This window comes from Triticum aestivum, chromosome 3D (genome assembly GCF_018294505.1).
Source record: "Triticum aestivum cultivar Chinese Spring chromosome 3D, IWGSC CS RefSeq v2.1, whole genome shotgun sequence".
In the NCBI taxonomy this organism is placed as follows: Eukaryota; Viridiplantae; Streptophyta; class Magnoliopsida; order Poales; family Poaceae; genus Triticum; species Triticum aestivum.
The window spans coordinates 605,896,491-605,911,318 of NC_057802.1; the positions used below are offsets into that span (position 1 = coordinate 605,896,491).

General features: G+C 44.7%; 1 protein-coding gene across 1 annotated transcript; it reads right to left on the reverse strand.

Annotated features, from left to right (window-relative positions):
• Positions 1-1,197: 1,197 nt before the first annotated feature.
• On the reverse strand, positions 1,198-13,711 carry LOC123076659 (uncharacterized). The gene is made up of 5 exons (XM_044498790.1): positions 13,115-13,711; positions 12,826-12,990; positions 11,742-11,849; positions 1,379-1,429; positions 1,198-1,293 (listed from the first exon to the last, which is right to left on the reverse strand). Exons 1-5 carry the CDS (start codon positions 13,709-13,711, stop codon positions 1,198-1,200), a joined length of 1,017 nt encoding a protein of 338 aa, XP_044354725.1.
• Between the last annotated feature and the right edge of the window lie 1,117 nt (positions 13,712-14,828).

Below are 14,828 nucleotides of genomic sequence, written 5' to 3' on the forward strand. Positions count from 1 at the left end.
GTTAGTGCCACCAACCGGGACCAAAGGCCCTCCTGCTTGGGCTCGCCGCACCGGCCACGTGGAGGCCCATCTGTCCCGGTTCGTGTAAGAATCGGGACTAAAGGGCTAGGGCATTAGTAACGACCCTGAACCGGGACAAAAGGCCTTACCAACCGGGACAGATGACCCTTTTTCTACTAGTGTATGTACTAGCATCTAGACACACTAGTGGGAAAAATAAGAAAATTTCAAAACTAAAAACTGTCTTTTCTTTGGAATACCCTTTATAAATGTTCTATCTACTGAAAGATGGTAGTATCTTAATTAGCAACGAAAGCTGGTACACATATCCTATATACCTAAGAGATTGATCCCAATAACTTATTTATCTTAACATGCAAGCATGTCACATAACCATACAATTATGGATGGGATAAAGCCCACCTTAACATGCAACCATGCATGATAAAAGACCCACCACCACATGCAACCATGCATGGGAAAATAATTATCATTCTATTGTTCAACTTATATTCAATAAATATTTTATCAGATATAATAAGTCATATGTATTTTTAATTTTGGTTCATGTGTTAATATAAAAATTCATATTCCAGACAATCAAGTGTTATTGAGATATATTGCAACCAATTCCCACAACAATGCGCGGGGCATCATCTAGTTTCTAACAAACAACATGCCACAATTCCTTACAAACCAAATCAAATGTATTTATCGGGTTGAACGTAGGTTCACAGTTTAAGTTGGTTTAAGATTGGAGAGACACCTTCCATCTCACGGCTCATCACGTCCATCGAGGCCAAATCCTGGTCTCGAGTGGGCACGTACGGTTTAAGATTGCTCATCATGTAATCGTTTAACATTGTACCCGGGCTGAGCAACCCATCACCAATGCTCTGCCTCTCATTGTCTTGCCATCTGTGCACAAGACCTTGAGCCGGCACGCCCCCCCCCCCCCCCCCCCCCTACTCTCCATACCTATCAATGAAAAGATACACACTCTAGCGTATTCGCGAAAAAATTGAGTAAAAATATGATCAATTTGCTCCAAGAATACATAATTAATTAAATCACATGCACATACATTCAGATACGTAGGCGTTTAACCATACATGGTGTAGCTAACCTTGCAATATTACAGTTTAGTTTCTGAAACTGATGCCAAAAGACCACTACGCCCGCCAGCAACACACACAACTACGCTGGTATCTCGGCCTTGGGAATCAATCCTATGACTTCTGCAACCTTGAGCTTCTTCCTGGCGTACTGCACATACCTCTTCGGCAGATCACACTGGAATTGGAAAGAATGAGCTATTACGTACAGAACCCGCAAGGGGAAACAATATTGCCTACCAATATCTATACAACATATATACCTTGAATCTAACCTCCTGCGAAATTAACTCACGTGCTATCCACTCTGGAACCTACACACACACACACATGAAGGAGAGACATCAGATGTCAGGATATGGTCTACATAGTGGATTACAATGTACGCGAGACCACACCACAGTGTACTTACTTCCTTACTGATGCCCTCCATGCACCGTCGGAACTACAAGGAGACACTAGTAGAAAAATGGCCATTTGTCCGGTTCGTAAGGGCCTTCTATCCCGGTTTTGGAACCGGGACTAAAATCGTTACTAATGCCCTTGGCCTTTAGTCCCGGTTCTTACATGAACCGGGACAGATGGGCCTTCACGTGGCCGTTGCGGCCAGCCCAGGCATCCACGCGTCAGCAACTGGCTGAAGCTGAGGTTTTTTTTTGAAAGGGGTTGTTTAGGGGTTTTGGGGGTTAATTTAGGTTGTTATTAGCTAGCTAATAGAGAGAAGTGTCCTCTCTTATATCTTCGTGCTTGGTTTACCAACGCTACTGCTATGCCTAAATATGGCTTAGATTGAAGTGAAGGCAACATGTGGTGCATGTCGAAAGTAATACTAATCCTAACTTTGATCAAGTTTGGATTATACTACTTTCGACATGCAGCACATGCATGTTGCCTTCACTTCAATCCAATCCATGTTCATTTCACCCGCTGATATATAATAACTCTTCATGCTCCCATCATGCATCATCATATATAATAACAAGTCCTACTAATCATCATCATACAACTTCTACTCGTTATTAATAACAAGTCATACGATCATCATCCTCATAGTCATCGAACCAACCCTACTTATGACTGTCCATACATTTTTTTCCATTTTTTGATTAGCATGTCTCCACTTCTTTGAGAAATCCGGTATGGACAGTTGAGATTCATAGGATGACCTGGATATATGTTCAAAACACGAAGGCTGCCATTCTGATACATCAAATAAGGCACACAATCCTCTGGGATTCTCTGTTGAAAAACATAGTAATAACTTCATAGTTAGCAATGATGTACTAGTTTTAGAAGTATGCAAAAGATGCACGGATGTCGTAATAGTAAAAAATCTTACCAGGGGTAGTTACCGTAGTTCAACACGTGCACTAGTGGCACGTATTGACCATAATGTTGAGGAGTTTGATTGTAGATATTGTAATTCTCAATATCAGTACAAAATCCGACCAGATGATTTTTCTCCTGATAAGTTAATTCGGAGCCATCGGTGTAGTGGGTTTTGTCTACCATGTTCCGCACATTGTTTGAACAATCAAAATAAGTTGTCAATGGAAATAAGTTATCAACTATTTTGAAATAAACAATATAAATTAGCTAATAACTATGTTTGAGAAACTCACATAGCGGTAGAATTGGAGGCGTATCAACAAGGACCAAAATGTCCATATTGTCTTGCTCGATTTCAGGATCACCAAGATCCATGGTGACAAGCATACCCTCATCAAAACCATACATCTTGCAAAGTGCTTCCCATTTTTTGCAACCAAAATGGGTTACGCTCTCAGAATTGTACAGCTTTACTTCAAAATCCACACCATGATGGGTCCTTAGGTGAATTTTCTTTGTTTCGAAACTTTCATGGTCTTCAAAACCCATCCTCTCCAAGACATAGCGTCTTGCATGGCATGGGATAAGCTAGTCGAATTGTAAAAGATGAAAAGTACACGTTGAAATATTTGAAGTCGTGCTTAATTACGAAAAAATAACACTTGTCGTCGTTGCGTACCGTTTCAACATCGAAGGTCTCCTCCAGCTTAATGCTGAAGCGCCGATCTTCGTCCAGGTGAGGCCTGTCGCACAGACCTCGGTCGTCGTGGCACCAGTCGCACTCCCCCGGGAGACTTTCGTCGTCCGAGTACGACATTTCCTATGTTCATAATTCAAATATTAAACATCTACAATTAAATATATGTACTAAAAAACCTAAGTTAGATCATTATTATTCATCACGGGTTGACTATCGGTCTGTCGAGTCTTTTCTTGAAAACTCTCAGCTCACGTGGTGTATACATTCGACCGTTGGTGATGGTCGCTCCTCCTTTCATCCCCGAGTGCATTACACCAAAATGTCTAGCACACGGGAATGAAGGAGAAGCGACCCCCACGACAACAGTCGGGATTCTTCGTCCTCTCATATATATATGGTGGAACTCTCCCTCACTGATTCCTCTCTGACATTTGCGACCGTCGGTGATGGTAGCTCCTCCTTTCGTTCCCGAGTGCATTACACCAAATTGTCTAGCACACGGGAACGAAGGAGAAGCTACCCCACGACAACAGTCGGGATTCTTCGTCCTCTCATATATGGTGGAGACTCAACAGACTTAAAGTCAACCCGAAATATCGTTTAATTATCTTTCTAAAACCGGTTCGTGGCAGGTCTCACCTCGAGGTCGGAGCGGGTCGGTGACGGGGACGACGGCGGGGATGATGGAGGGGGGCTCCTAGATTTCTGCGAAAACAAAAACCCTATAAGCTATCAACTAATCATATGCATACGCCTTGCATAGTGCTCTCCAATTTTAGCATTCAAAGTAGGAGTAGTTTTCCTATTTGAGCATTCAATAAGCAAAATCAAATCACAAAATAAAGTAGTATTCAAATTAGGATGCATTCAATTATAAGCAAAACTACATCATCTCCATGCGTCCGTACATCATCGAATATTATCACTAATACACCTCGAATACATATAGCATCGCTAGTACAGCTAGAACCGTAGCGCCCGACAGGTATCGGCGCAGGCGGTGGACACCCAAAGAGAAGGAACCATCACAGGATCATAGCTCCAGTGAGATCCCTGAAGAACCTGCCAGGTATTGTCGAACCTGCCCTCCAACGCAACCATGTAGCGACGGACGTGCTCGTCCTCCTCGCTGACACGGTGACGTACCACCTCCGCGGTGTCCGGAAGCCTCGGCACCGTCACCGGCCCACGCGACCGCCACCAAACAAGGATCGGGTCAACGACGGGCTGGCTCCTCACCAACCTACGCCCCCGGAAGGTAGCACCTCCCAAAACCAGCCCGGCGGAGCCCAATCCCGGACATGGCCCCTCTGATCAAGCCGGCCTCCTCCGCCGAGTCGACGACGAGGATGCGGGATTGGCATCGTCGACGTCGATGCGGGAATAATTGCTTTAACTAAAAAAATAAACTAGTTCTATTAATTTTCTTGCTAAAAATAAACTACTTCTATAGTAAAATAAACTAGTTTTATTAAATCAACTAGTTCAACTACTAAGCACTTACTATAAATAGAATAAAGTAGTACTTACTAAAAATAAACTAGTTTAACTAGTTCTATTATTTTTCTAACTAATTCTATTAAACACTTTCTCTTCTTATTCTATGAACAAAATTACAACAGAAAAAATCATAAAAATTCTATGAACAAAAAAATTATATGAACAAATTACAACAGAAAAATCATAAAAATTCTATGAAAAAATTGACATATTCTTTGCATATATATGAACACACAAACATTTCATTATTCAACAATAATATCACCAAAAAAATCTATGAACAGAAAAAATTCTAACTTTTGCATATTCATTTATGAACAAATTACAACAACTCAACTAACTACACATCTAAACTACACATCTAAATTAACTACACATCTAAATTAGGAAAATTCATATGAGCTCGTACTGCGCAAGGGGGCGGCGATCGACGAGGAGGCAGGGCACGGGGGCGACGGTGAGGGGCGCGGCGACGGCGACGGTGAGGGGCGCGGCGACGGGCGACGAGGAGGCAGGGGCGGCGACGGCGACGGTGAGGGGCGCGACGACGGGCGACTAGGAGGCAGGGGCGCGGGGGGGGGGGGGGGGACGACGTCTGGGCGGCACGGGACGGCGTCGGAGGTAGGGGCGACGACGGTGACGGCGAGGCACAGAGGGGCAGCCTGGCGGCGTCGTCGGGGTGGGGAAAGACGAACTGAATGAAAAATTTCACAAATGCTAGTTATATAGACGAAGCATTGGTCCCGGTTCGTGACAGCAACCAGGATGAATGCGACCTTTAGTCCCGGTTGGTGCCACCAACCGGGACCAAAGGCCTCTTTTCAGCAGCCAAAAGGGCGGGAAGCGGCGGCCTTTGGTCCCGGTTGGTGGCACCAACCAGGACTAAATGGGTGGCATTGGTCCCGGTTGGTGCCACAGACCGGTACCAATGCACCCCTTTAGTACCGGTTGGTGCCACCAACCGGAACCAAAGGCCTTGTACTGCTGCGCCCGCGTCAAAAGTTTAGTCCCACCTCGCTAGTTGAGAGGGGCGCGCAGTGGTTTATAAGCCCCACTGCCGCACCCCTCTCGAGCTCCTCTCCATTGCAGGCTAACGGGCCTAATTGTCACTGCTATGCCTGATGGGCCTACTGGGCCTTCTGCGGGCCTGAATCCTGGCCCATCGATGGGTTTCTAGTCGTATTCAGGCCGTGGTGGCCCAGTAGGTGGCATATTTTTTATTTTTGCCTGTTTTTTGTTTTATTTTTTGCTTTATTTATTTTGTTTTGTTTCTACATACAACAAAAAAATTATTTATTTTATTTTGTTTTTAATTACTTATTTATTTTACTTTATGACAATTCTTTTTGCTATTAAAGTTTCTAACAAAAAAAGTTCTTTATGAAAATTCTTTTTGCTTTTAATGATTTTGAACAGAAAATACTTCGATAATTTTAGTTGCATAAATTTTATATAATTTTAGTTTCAATAATACTAGAGGTTGCTTATAAATTTTATATATTTTATTAAAGTTTATATTATTTTGTTTCTAATTACTCATTTATTTTATTTGTTATTTTTCATGCACCATTTTGCATGCATTTACTGATTACTTTGAGCTATAAGACCCTAAAATTGAAAAGCATTTCAAATGAACTCTAAAAAGGTTGAAAGTTGGCATGGTATCATCATTTCATCCACATAGCATGTGCAAGAAAGTTGAGAGGGTTACGGCAAAAACTGGATGCACTTCGTGTACAAAACGGTCAATCTCTTTCGAAGTATCATGATTTCATACGGAAACTCGTCTGTTACAAAGGTATTTCATTTTTTAAAACTTATTTGAACTTCTGACTTTTTGTGTGTTCAAAATGCACCATTCAAATCCACATCATCAATTTTCAACCCTTTCTGACTTCATTTGTTATTTTTCATGCATTTACTGATTATTTTGAGCTATAAGACCCTAAAATTGAAAAGCATTTCAAATGAACTCTGAAAAGGTTGAAAGTTGGCATGGTATCATCATTTCATCCACATAGCATGTGCAAGAAAGTTGAGACGGTTACGGCAAAAACTGGATGCACTTCATATACAAAACGGACAATCTCTTTCGAAGTATCAGGATTTCATACGGAAACTCGTCTGTTACAAAGGGATTTCAAATGAACTACGAAAAGGTTGAAAGTTGGCATGGTATCATCATAATAGTTGTGGAGAGAAAGTCTTCAGTTTTTCTTCGCTTGTGTCCTTTCCTTATTGTACCGTAACCATGGATAATCTTCATCATTTATCAGGATGCTTGGGTTAGCCTTGACTTTGAAGGGAGGAATTTCATGAAATTTTTCATAATCTGCGGACATGTCTGACTTGCCCTCCACTCCCACGATGTCCCTTTTTCCTGAAAGAACTATGTGGCGCTTTGGCTCATCGTATGATGTATTCGCTTCCTTATCTTTTCTTTTTCTCGGTTTGGTAGACATGTCCTTCACATAGATAACCTGTGCCACATCATTGGCTAGGACGAACGGTTCGTCAGTGTACCCAAGATTGTTCAGATCCACTGTTGTCATTCCGTACTGTGGGTCTACCTGTACCCCGCCTCCTGACAGATTGACCCATTTGCACTTAAACAAAGGGACCTTAAAATCATGTCCGTAGTCAAGTTCCCATATGTCCACTATGTAACCATAATATGTGTCCTTTCCCCTCTCGGTTGCTGCATCAAAGCGGACACCGCTGTTTTGGTTGGTGCTCTTTTGATCTTGGGCGATCGTGTAAAATGTATTCCCATTTATCTCGTATCCTTTGTAAGTCAATACAGTCGAAGATGGTCCCCTGGACAACGAGTACAACTCATCACAAACAGTGTTGTCACCTCTGAGACGTGTTTCCAACCAACTGCTGAAAGTCCTGATGTGTTCACATGTAATCCAGTCGTCGCACTGCTCCGGGTGTTTGGAGCGCAGACTGTTCTTGTGTTCATCGACATACGGGGTCACCAAGGTAGAGTTCTGTAGAACTGTGTAGTGTGCTTGAGACCAAGAATATCCGTCCCTGCATATTATTGAGTCCCCTCCAAGCGTGCCTTTTCCAGTCAGTCTCCCCTCATACCGCGATTTAGGGAGACCTATCTTCTTAAGGCCAGGAATGAAGTCAACACAAAACCCAATGACATCCTCTGTTTGATGGCCCATGGAGATGCTTCCTTCTGGCCTAGCGCGGTTACGGACATATTTCTTTAGGACTCCCATGAACCTCTCAAAGGGGTACATATTGTGTAGAAATACGGGGCCCAGAATGACAATCTCGTCAACTAGATGAACTAGGACGTGCGTCATGATATTGAAGAAGGATGGTGGGAACACCAGCTCGAAACTGACAAGACATTGCACCACATCACTCCTTAGCCTTGGTATGATTTCTGGATCGATCACCTTCTGAGAGATTGCATTGAGGAATGCACATAACTTCACAATGGCTAATCGGACGTTTTCCGGTAGAAGCCCCCTCAATGCAACCGGAAGCAGTTGCGTCATAATCACGTGGCAGTCATGAGACTTTAGGTTCTGAAACTTTTTCTCTGGCATATTTATTATTCCCTTTATATTCGACGAGAAGCCAGTCGGGACCTTCATACTAAGCAGGCATTCAAAGAAGATTTCCTTCTCTTCTTTGGTAAGAGCGTAGCTGGCAGGACCTTCATACTGCTTTGGAGGCATGCCGTCTTTTTCGTGCAAACGTTGCAGGTCCTCCCGTGCCTCAGCTGTATCTTTTGTCTTCCCATGCACGCCCAAGAAGCCTAGCAGGTTCACGCAAAGGTTCTTCGTCACGTGCATCACGTCGATCGAAGAGCGGACCTCTAGGTCTTTCCAGTAGGGTAGGTCCCAAAATATAGATTTCTTCTTCCACATGGGTGCGCGTCCCTCAGCGTCATTCGGAACAGCTAGTCCGCCGGGACCCTTTCCAAAGATTACGTGTAAATCATTGACCATAGCAAGTACGTGATCACCGGTACGCATGGCGGGCTTCTTCCGGTGATCTGCCTCGCCTTTGAAATGCTTGCCTTTCTTTCGACATTGATGGTTGGTCGGAAGAAATCGACGATGGCCCAGGTACACATTCTTCCTGCATTTGTCCAGGTATATACTTTCGGTGTCAGCTAAACAGTGCGTGCATGCGTGGTATCCCTTGTTTGTCTGTCCTGAAAGGTTACTGAGAGCGGGCCAATCGTTGATGGTTACAAACAGCAACGCGTGCAGGTTAAATTCCTCCTGTTTGTGCTCATCCCACGTACGTACACCGTTTCCATTCCACAGCTGTAAAAGTTCTTCAACTAATGGCCTTAGGTACACATCAATGTCGTTGCCGGGTTGCTTAGGGCCTTGGATGAGAACTGGCATCATAATGAACTTCCGCTTCATGCACATCCAAGGAGGAAGGTTATACATACATAGAGTCACGGGCCAGGTGCTGTGATTGCTGCTCTGCTCCCCGAAAGGATTAATGCCATCCGCGCTTAAACCAAACCATACGTTCCTTGGGTCACGTGCAAACTCATCCCAGTACTCTCTCTTGATTTTTCTCCACTGCGACACGTCAGCGGGTGCTCTCAACTTCCCGTCTTTCTTACGGTCCTCACTGTGCCATCGCATCAACTTGGCATGCTCTTTGTTTCTGAACAGTCGTTTCAACCGTGGTATTATAGGAGCATACCACATCACCTTCGCAGGAACCCTCTTCCTGCGGGCTCGCCGTCAACATCACCAGGGTCATCTCGTCTGATCTTATACCGCAATGCACCGCATACCGGGCATGCGTTCAAATCCTCATACGCACCACAGTAGATGATGCAGTCATTAGGGCATGCATGTATCTTCTGCACCTCCAATCCTAGGGGGCATACGACCTTCTTTGCTGCGTACGTACTGTCGGGCAATTCGTTATCCTTTGGAAGCTTCTTCTTCAATATTTTCAGTAGCTTCTCAAATCCTTTGTCAGGCACAACATTCTCTGCCTTCCACTGCAGCAATTCCAGTACGGTACCGAGCTTTGTGTTGCCATCTTCGCAATTGGGGTACAACCCTTTTTTGTGATCCTCTAACATGCGATCGAACTTCAGCTTCTCCTTTTGACTTTCGCATTGCGTCCTTGCATCGACAATGACCCGGCAGAGATCATCGTCATCGGGCACATCGTCTGGTTCGTCTTGATCTTCAGCAGCATCATCGGGCACATCGTCTGGTTCCTCTTGATCTTCACCAGCTCCCCCCGTTGCAGCATCACCGTATTCAGGGGGCACATAGTTGTCATCGTCCTCTTCTTCGTCGTCTTCCATCATAACCCCTATTTCTCCGTGCCTCGTCCAAACATTATAGTGTGGCATGAAACCCTTATAAAGCAGGTGGGTGTGAATGATTTTCCGGTCAGAGTAAGACATCGTATTCCCACATTTAGGGCATGGACAACACATAAAACCATTCTGCTTGTTTGCCTCAGCCGCTTCGAGAAACTCATGCACGCCCTTAATGTACTTGGAGGTGTGTCTATCACCATACATCCATTGCCGGTTCATCTGCATGCATTATATATAATTATGTGTGTCAAAAGTAAGAAAATCAGACAAGTATCTATCTAAAGTAAGAAAATCAGACAAGTATCTATCTAAAGTAAGAAAATTATAAAGAATATAAGAACAAGAGGCTCACCACGGTGGTGCCGGCGACGAGATCGGCGCGGGCGATCGACGGCGGTGAAAACGAGGACGGGGCGTGACGAACCGCTAAACCTAGACAAATCTCGGGAAAAATGGAGCTCCGAGGTCGAGCTTCGAGAGGAGAAAGCTTAACTAGTGTGGCTCGGGCATTTCATCGAACACCTCATGTGCATAGGAGGTGAGCTAGAGCACCCAATGCCCTCCCCCTCGCCGGCCAGCAAAAAACAGAGCAATGTGGAGTGCTCTGCTGCGTCGATTGGGTATATATAGGCAACTTATTTGTCCCGGTTCGTGGCAGGAACCGGAACTAAACACCCCCCTTCTGTACCGGTTCTAGGCACGAAGCGGTACCAATGGCTGTGGGCCAGGAGCGCGGCCCATTGGTCCCGGTTCGTGCCTAGAACCGGAACAAATAGATCCAGATGAACCGGGACCAATGCCCATGAGGCCCCGGCCGGCCCCCTGGGCTCACGAACCGGGTCTAATGCCCCCCCGGGGTCCCGGTTCGTGAAGAACCGGGACTAATGGGCTGGCCAGGCCCGAACCAAAGCCCTGTTTTCTACTAGTGAGAGGTGATCAAAGCAATTTGCATCATAAGAGATAAACTAATTACCCAATGAAACAACAAATAAAAAGTCTGTGAACGGAAAAGAAAAGAAAAACATACTTGTTCCTCCAATCTGAACGAGCCAGGGCGACTCAGCTCGTGCTCCAAATCACGTTTGCGTAATGGAAACGGGTTCTCCTCAGACATGCTGCATAGCATCTCTGAAACACATCTATACGTTGTCCAACGGAAAAGAAAACAACATCACCAAGCATAAATAGGGTTACAAGGCACTGACAGATCCGACGAATAAAATGAAACCGTTCTTAGTTATGATGTAGAATGCTGACCTGACGACCGACCAGCTTCCAAATCTCAAAAAAGACATAGTCGAGATCTTTCACGAACTTGAGATAAAAGCGTGTGCTCTGTTTATACTCCTTAATTTAATCAAAAGACCGCATTCGTCAAACACAACCATAACCAGAGCTGGCAATCTAAATAAGCAAGGGACAGGTGAACCATACCAGGAAACCATAATATGCTAGCCTCGGATGGATGTTTGTGAACCTAGCAGCAATCCTAACTGCTTGGCATGAAGCTTTTTCATGCAATTCATGCCACTAAATAGTACAACAGACAAGTTATTGTGATGCTACTATGCGCATATATAGAGAGTTAGAGACTAGTTGTCATTACATTGTTTTGAGAGGTCATATAGGCGTATCTCAGAAAAGCTTTTAAGCACATGTTCTTCAATCCATTGTCAAGACAAAATGGTTGTTAGTCCCCCAAAAAAGTAAATACTGAGCATAGTTTTAAACTTGGAGCAGCTGATGGTTGCACCATGCATACCTTAAGATCCTTCACAATTGTTTCCCAGTACAGCAGATAATCTCTATCAGTTTCAGGGGTGCTATAAAACTCTCGGTATTCACTCCAACTTTCATACTCATCGCCCCCCTGCACCAAAAAAAGAAGGGAAGCAACATACATATTACTGCTGCCCTGAGAATTACATGCAGCGGACATAAGAAACTGCATGGGATCGGGTATATGTAAATCGCGTTTTTGGAAAAACGACTAATACTCGTTTTTCCAGAAACGCAAAATTCTGGGTTTTACGTTTGTTAGAGCGGCCAAACAAGGTTTTATTCTGTTTTGCTGATTTATAGAGATCAGGTTTTGTATATTCTGCTTATCCAAACAACCCCTAAGGGTGTGGAATAATACTATTAGTGATTCGAGTACTTGCACACTTGAAGAAATTTTGAGTACTTGCACACTTGAAGAAATTTTGAGTACTTACACACATGGTACTGGAACACGTAAAAAATATGGTTACTTGAGAAATCAGGCAAAAACATGATTACACGTACAAAAGAAGGGATGGTACGCGGATTTTGGGAGCATGGACCTCTTGGTTTCTTAAAAAAAAAGCTTGCTCCTTGCAAAGGATGCATCAGTATATGAAACTCTATTTTCTTTTTAATTGATGAAAAGCCATGTACCAACAACTCTCAGGGAAGAAGGTATAATTTTTGTATTATTCTTCTACGGTGCACACATTATGAGATTTTCCACAATTTTATTGGAAGCACACATATTTTAAACCGTGCTTAATCTCGGCAGGAAGTGACATCCATAGTTTTATTTTTGCATTTCGCCAAGAACCTCAGGTCCCTAGAACTCGGGGGTTATATACTCGCATAAAGCCATGCTAAAAGGAACCTCAGGCTGCTAAAGTGTTCATACTTCCAAAGGACAGATTAAACAAGTAATTGCTGCCTCCCATTCGAAGGAAAAGAGAAGAAGAAACTGGTTACCAGCTGCATGAGCACACAGATGAAATCTAGATCCCTTATTGAGCTAGAAGTAATGGATATATATATACGCCCTCTGTAAACAAATATAAGACGTTTTAGGCCTTCATACTTACTTCATTACAAGGGACTAGCCGCTGATAGTCGCTCAATGACACGGGCAAACAGAGGTTCAAGTCGAAACACCAGCCGAAGGCTCCATCACTCAGGTAATCCAAGGCAAGCTCTGGAGTGTACTTGCATTCCAGTGCAGCATCGTCAATAGGCATTCCTTTCAGCAACTAGCGTGTGTCAAAAGCGCTCTTATATTATAGGACTGAGGGTGTAGTATATACTATGACTGGCAGAAAGATTAGACTGACAGGCATGCAGGAGGAGCATTGAATTGAAACGAGAGAGACTAACCAGGCAAGCTTTGAGGCGATATCGTGCGTACTTGTGATAGCGTGCATGGATACGATCGAGACTGTCCGCCTCCTCTTCATCCAATTCAGCCTCAGTGTGATCAATTTCGTGTCTGCGAGAGCTGAGCACTTCACGGTCTCTGGAGAACTCCTCCTCGGTGATATCATCCATCAGTGAGGAGGACGAATCAACTTCTCCATAATCTCCATCTCGTCCCTGGGCATCATCTGGTCGGCGCAAGAGCTTGTGGGCTTGGTACTCTACCAGAGCAGCCCGCAGCTCGTCGTCGTAGAAGGAAGAACGAACGAGGGCTTCGACGGTTTCGTCGGAGGGGAGATTTGGGCCTTCCTCGTCAGCGCAGGCTGGTAGCGGCAGCTGGGATAGGCGCGAGGCGAGGATCCCATGGTACCTCGACTCGTACTCGCGGGCCGGCCGGGCGTCGGGCTGCTCGTCGAGGGGTTCGGGCGCCCGTGTGCAGGAAGTCGTGCTGCTGCTGCTATCCGATTCGACAAGGGGGGCAGATAAAGATGCGCCTTCTTCACCACGGCGCCGGCGAGGAGACCTCCTGCGGCGGCGGCGGAGCCTCTTCTGCGGCATCGAACGCTGATCGCGATCACAGGGGTGGAGTCGAAGTGACGGCGAGGGCCCCAACGAAAGCAGGCCAGTTCGGTTCCGAGATTTCTTTTGGTTTTTTATAGTAACATAAACAAAAAAGAAGAAAAGAAAGATACTATATTATCAAGAAGACAATTCCTTTTGGATATGGTTTTTTTCTTCTCAAGCCAATTCCTTTTGACTATGTTTTTTCTTCTCTCGCCAACTACTTTTGGTTATGTTTTTTCTTCTCTCGCCAACTCTTTTGACTCCAATCTTTTTTTTTTGAGAGAGAGAATATCAAGGAGTCACTCATGGATGCAATTCAAAGTGGACCCCAAACCGCAAACACATTTTACCGTCCAACCTGGTATCCTATCGGTCCACGAACTGGTTCGGACGTCTGTTTTCCTGCAGACCAGAGAAAACTGCTGGTGGGTAGGGGTGGGGGGACTTTGTGGTAGCTTCATTGGGTAAACTAAGTGAAAGAAATCAAAGACTGACTGCTTAGTGTTGACTAACTCTCCTTTCTGCGCAAATGGAACCCATAAGCTTCACTTCACGCCAAATCATGGACCGTCTCGGACAAGTTGAAACCCTTATCAAACATCAAAAAATATTAAGAATTCATCACAACACATTGCTAACCCTTCAATTGGAGTATATAGCAAAATACTACCACATTACATGCTAGTGCTACAAAAAACTATGACGTTTTTATTTTTTCAAAAATCTACTACAAAATTGGTTCGCTGTTTTAAAAAAGCCTAGTTGCTGAAGTGTTAAGTTTTAATGGCATTTATGACAGAGAGGGTCCACTCGTTAGGACACCGTTATATTGGACCGTTAGTTGACCGTTATGTCATGTGGAGTCCACATGTCGGTCCCTACAAAATAAGTAAAACGGTCATGTAAGTTTTGTAAAAAAGCAATCGAGACCCGGTCCGCCATGGCCGGAAGCTGCGTGCTGATGCTGGTTACCAGCACTACTCCCCCCCCGCCGCCGCCTGCCGCCATTGCTACTCCCGCTGTCGCCGCTACATGCTGCTTGCGGCCTCCGCTGCTCTTTGGCACCGCTCCTCGCCGCCGCTGCGTGCTGCTCGCGGCCGCTGCTGCTTGT

Coding starts and splice junctions, on each gene's coding strand:
- LOC123076659 (XM_044498790.1), bottom strand. CDS start 13,711: ATGCCGCAGAAGAGGCTCCGCCGCCGCCGCAGGAGGTCTCCTCGCCGG. Junction 12,991..13,114: donor ATCGCCTCAAAGCTTGCCTG/GTTAGTCTCTCT, acceptor GACACACGCTAG/TTGCTGAAAGGAATGCCTAT. Junction 1,294..1,378: donor CGCAGGAGGTTAGATTCAAG/GTATATATGTTG, acceptor TTCCAATTCCAG/TGTGATCTGCCGAAGAGGTA.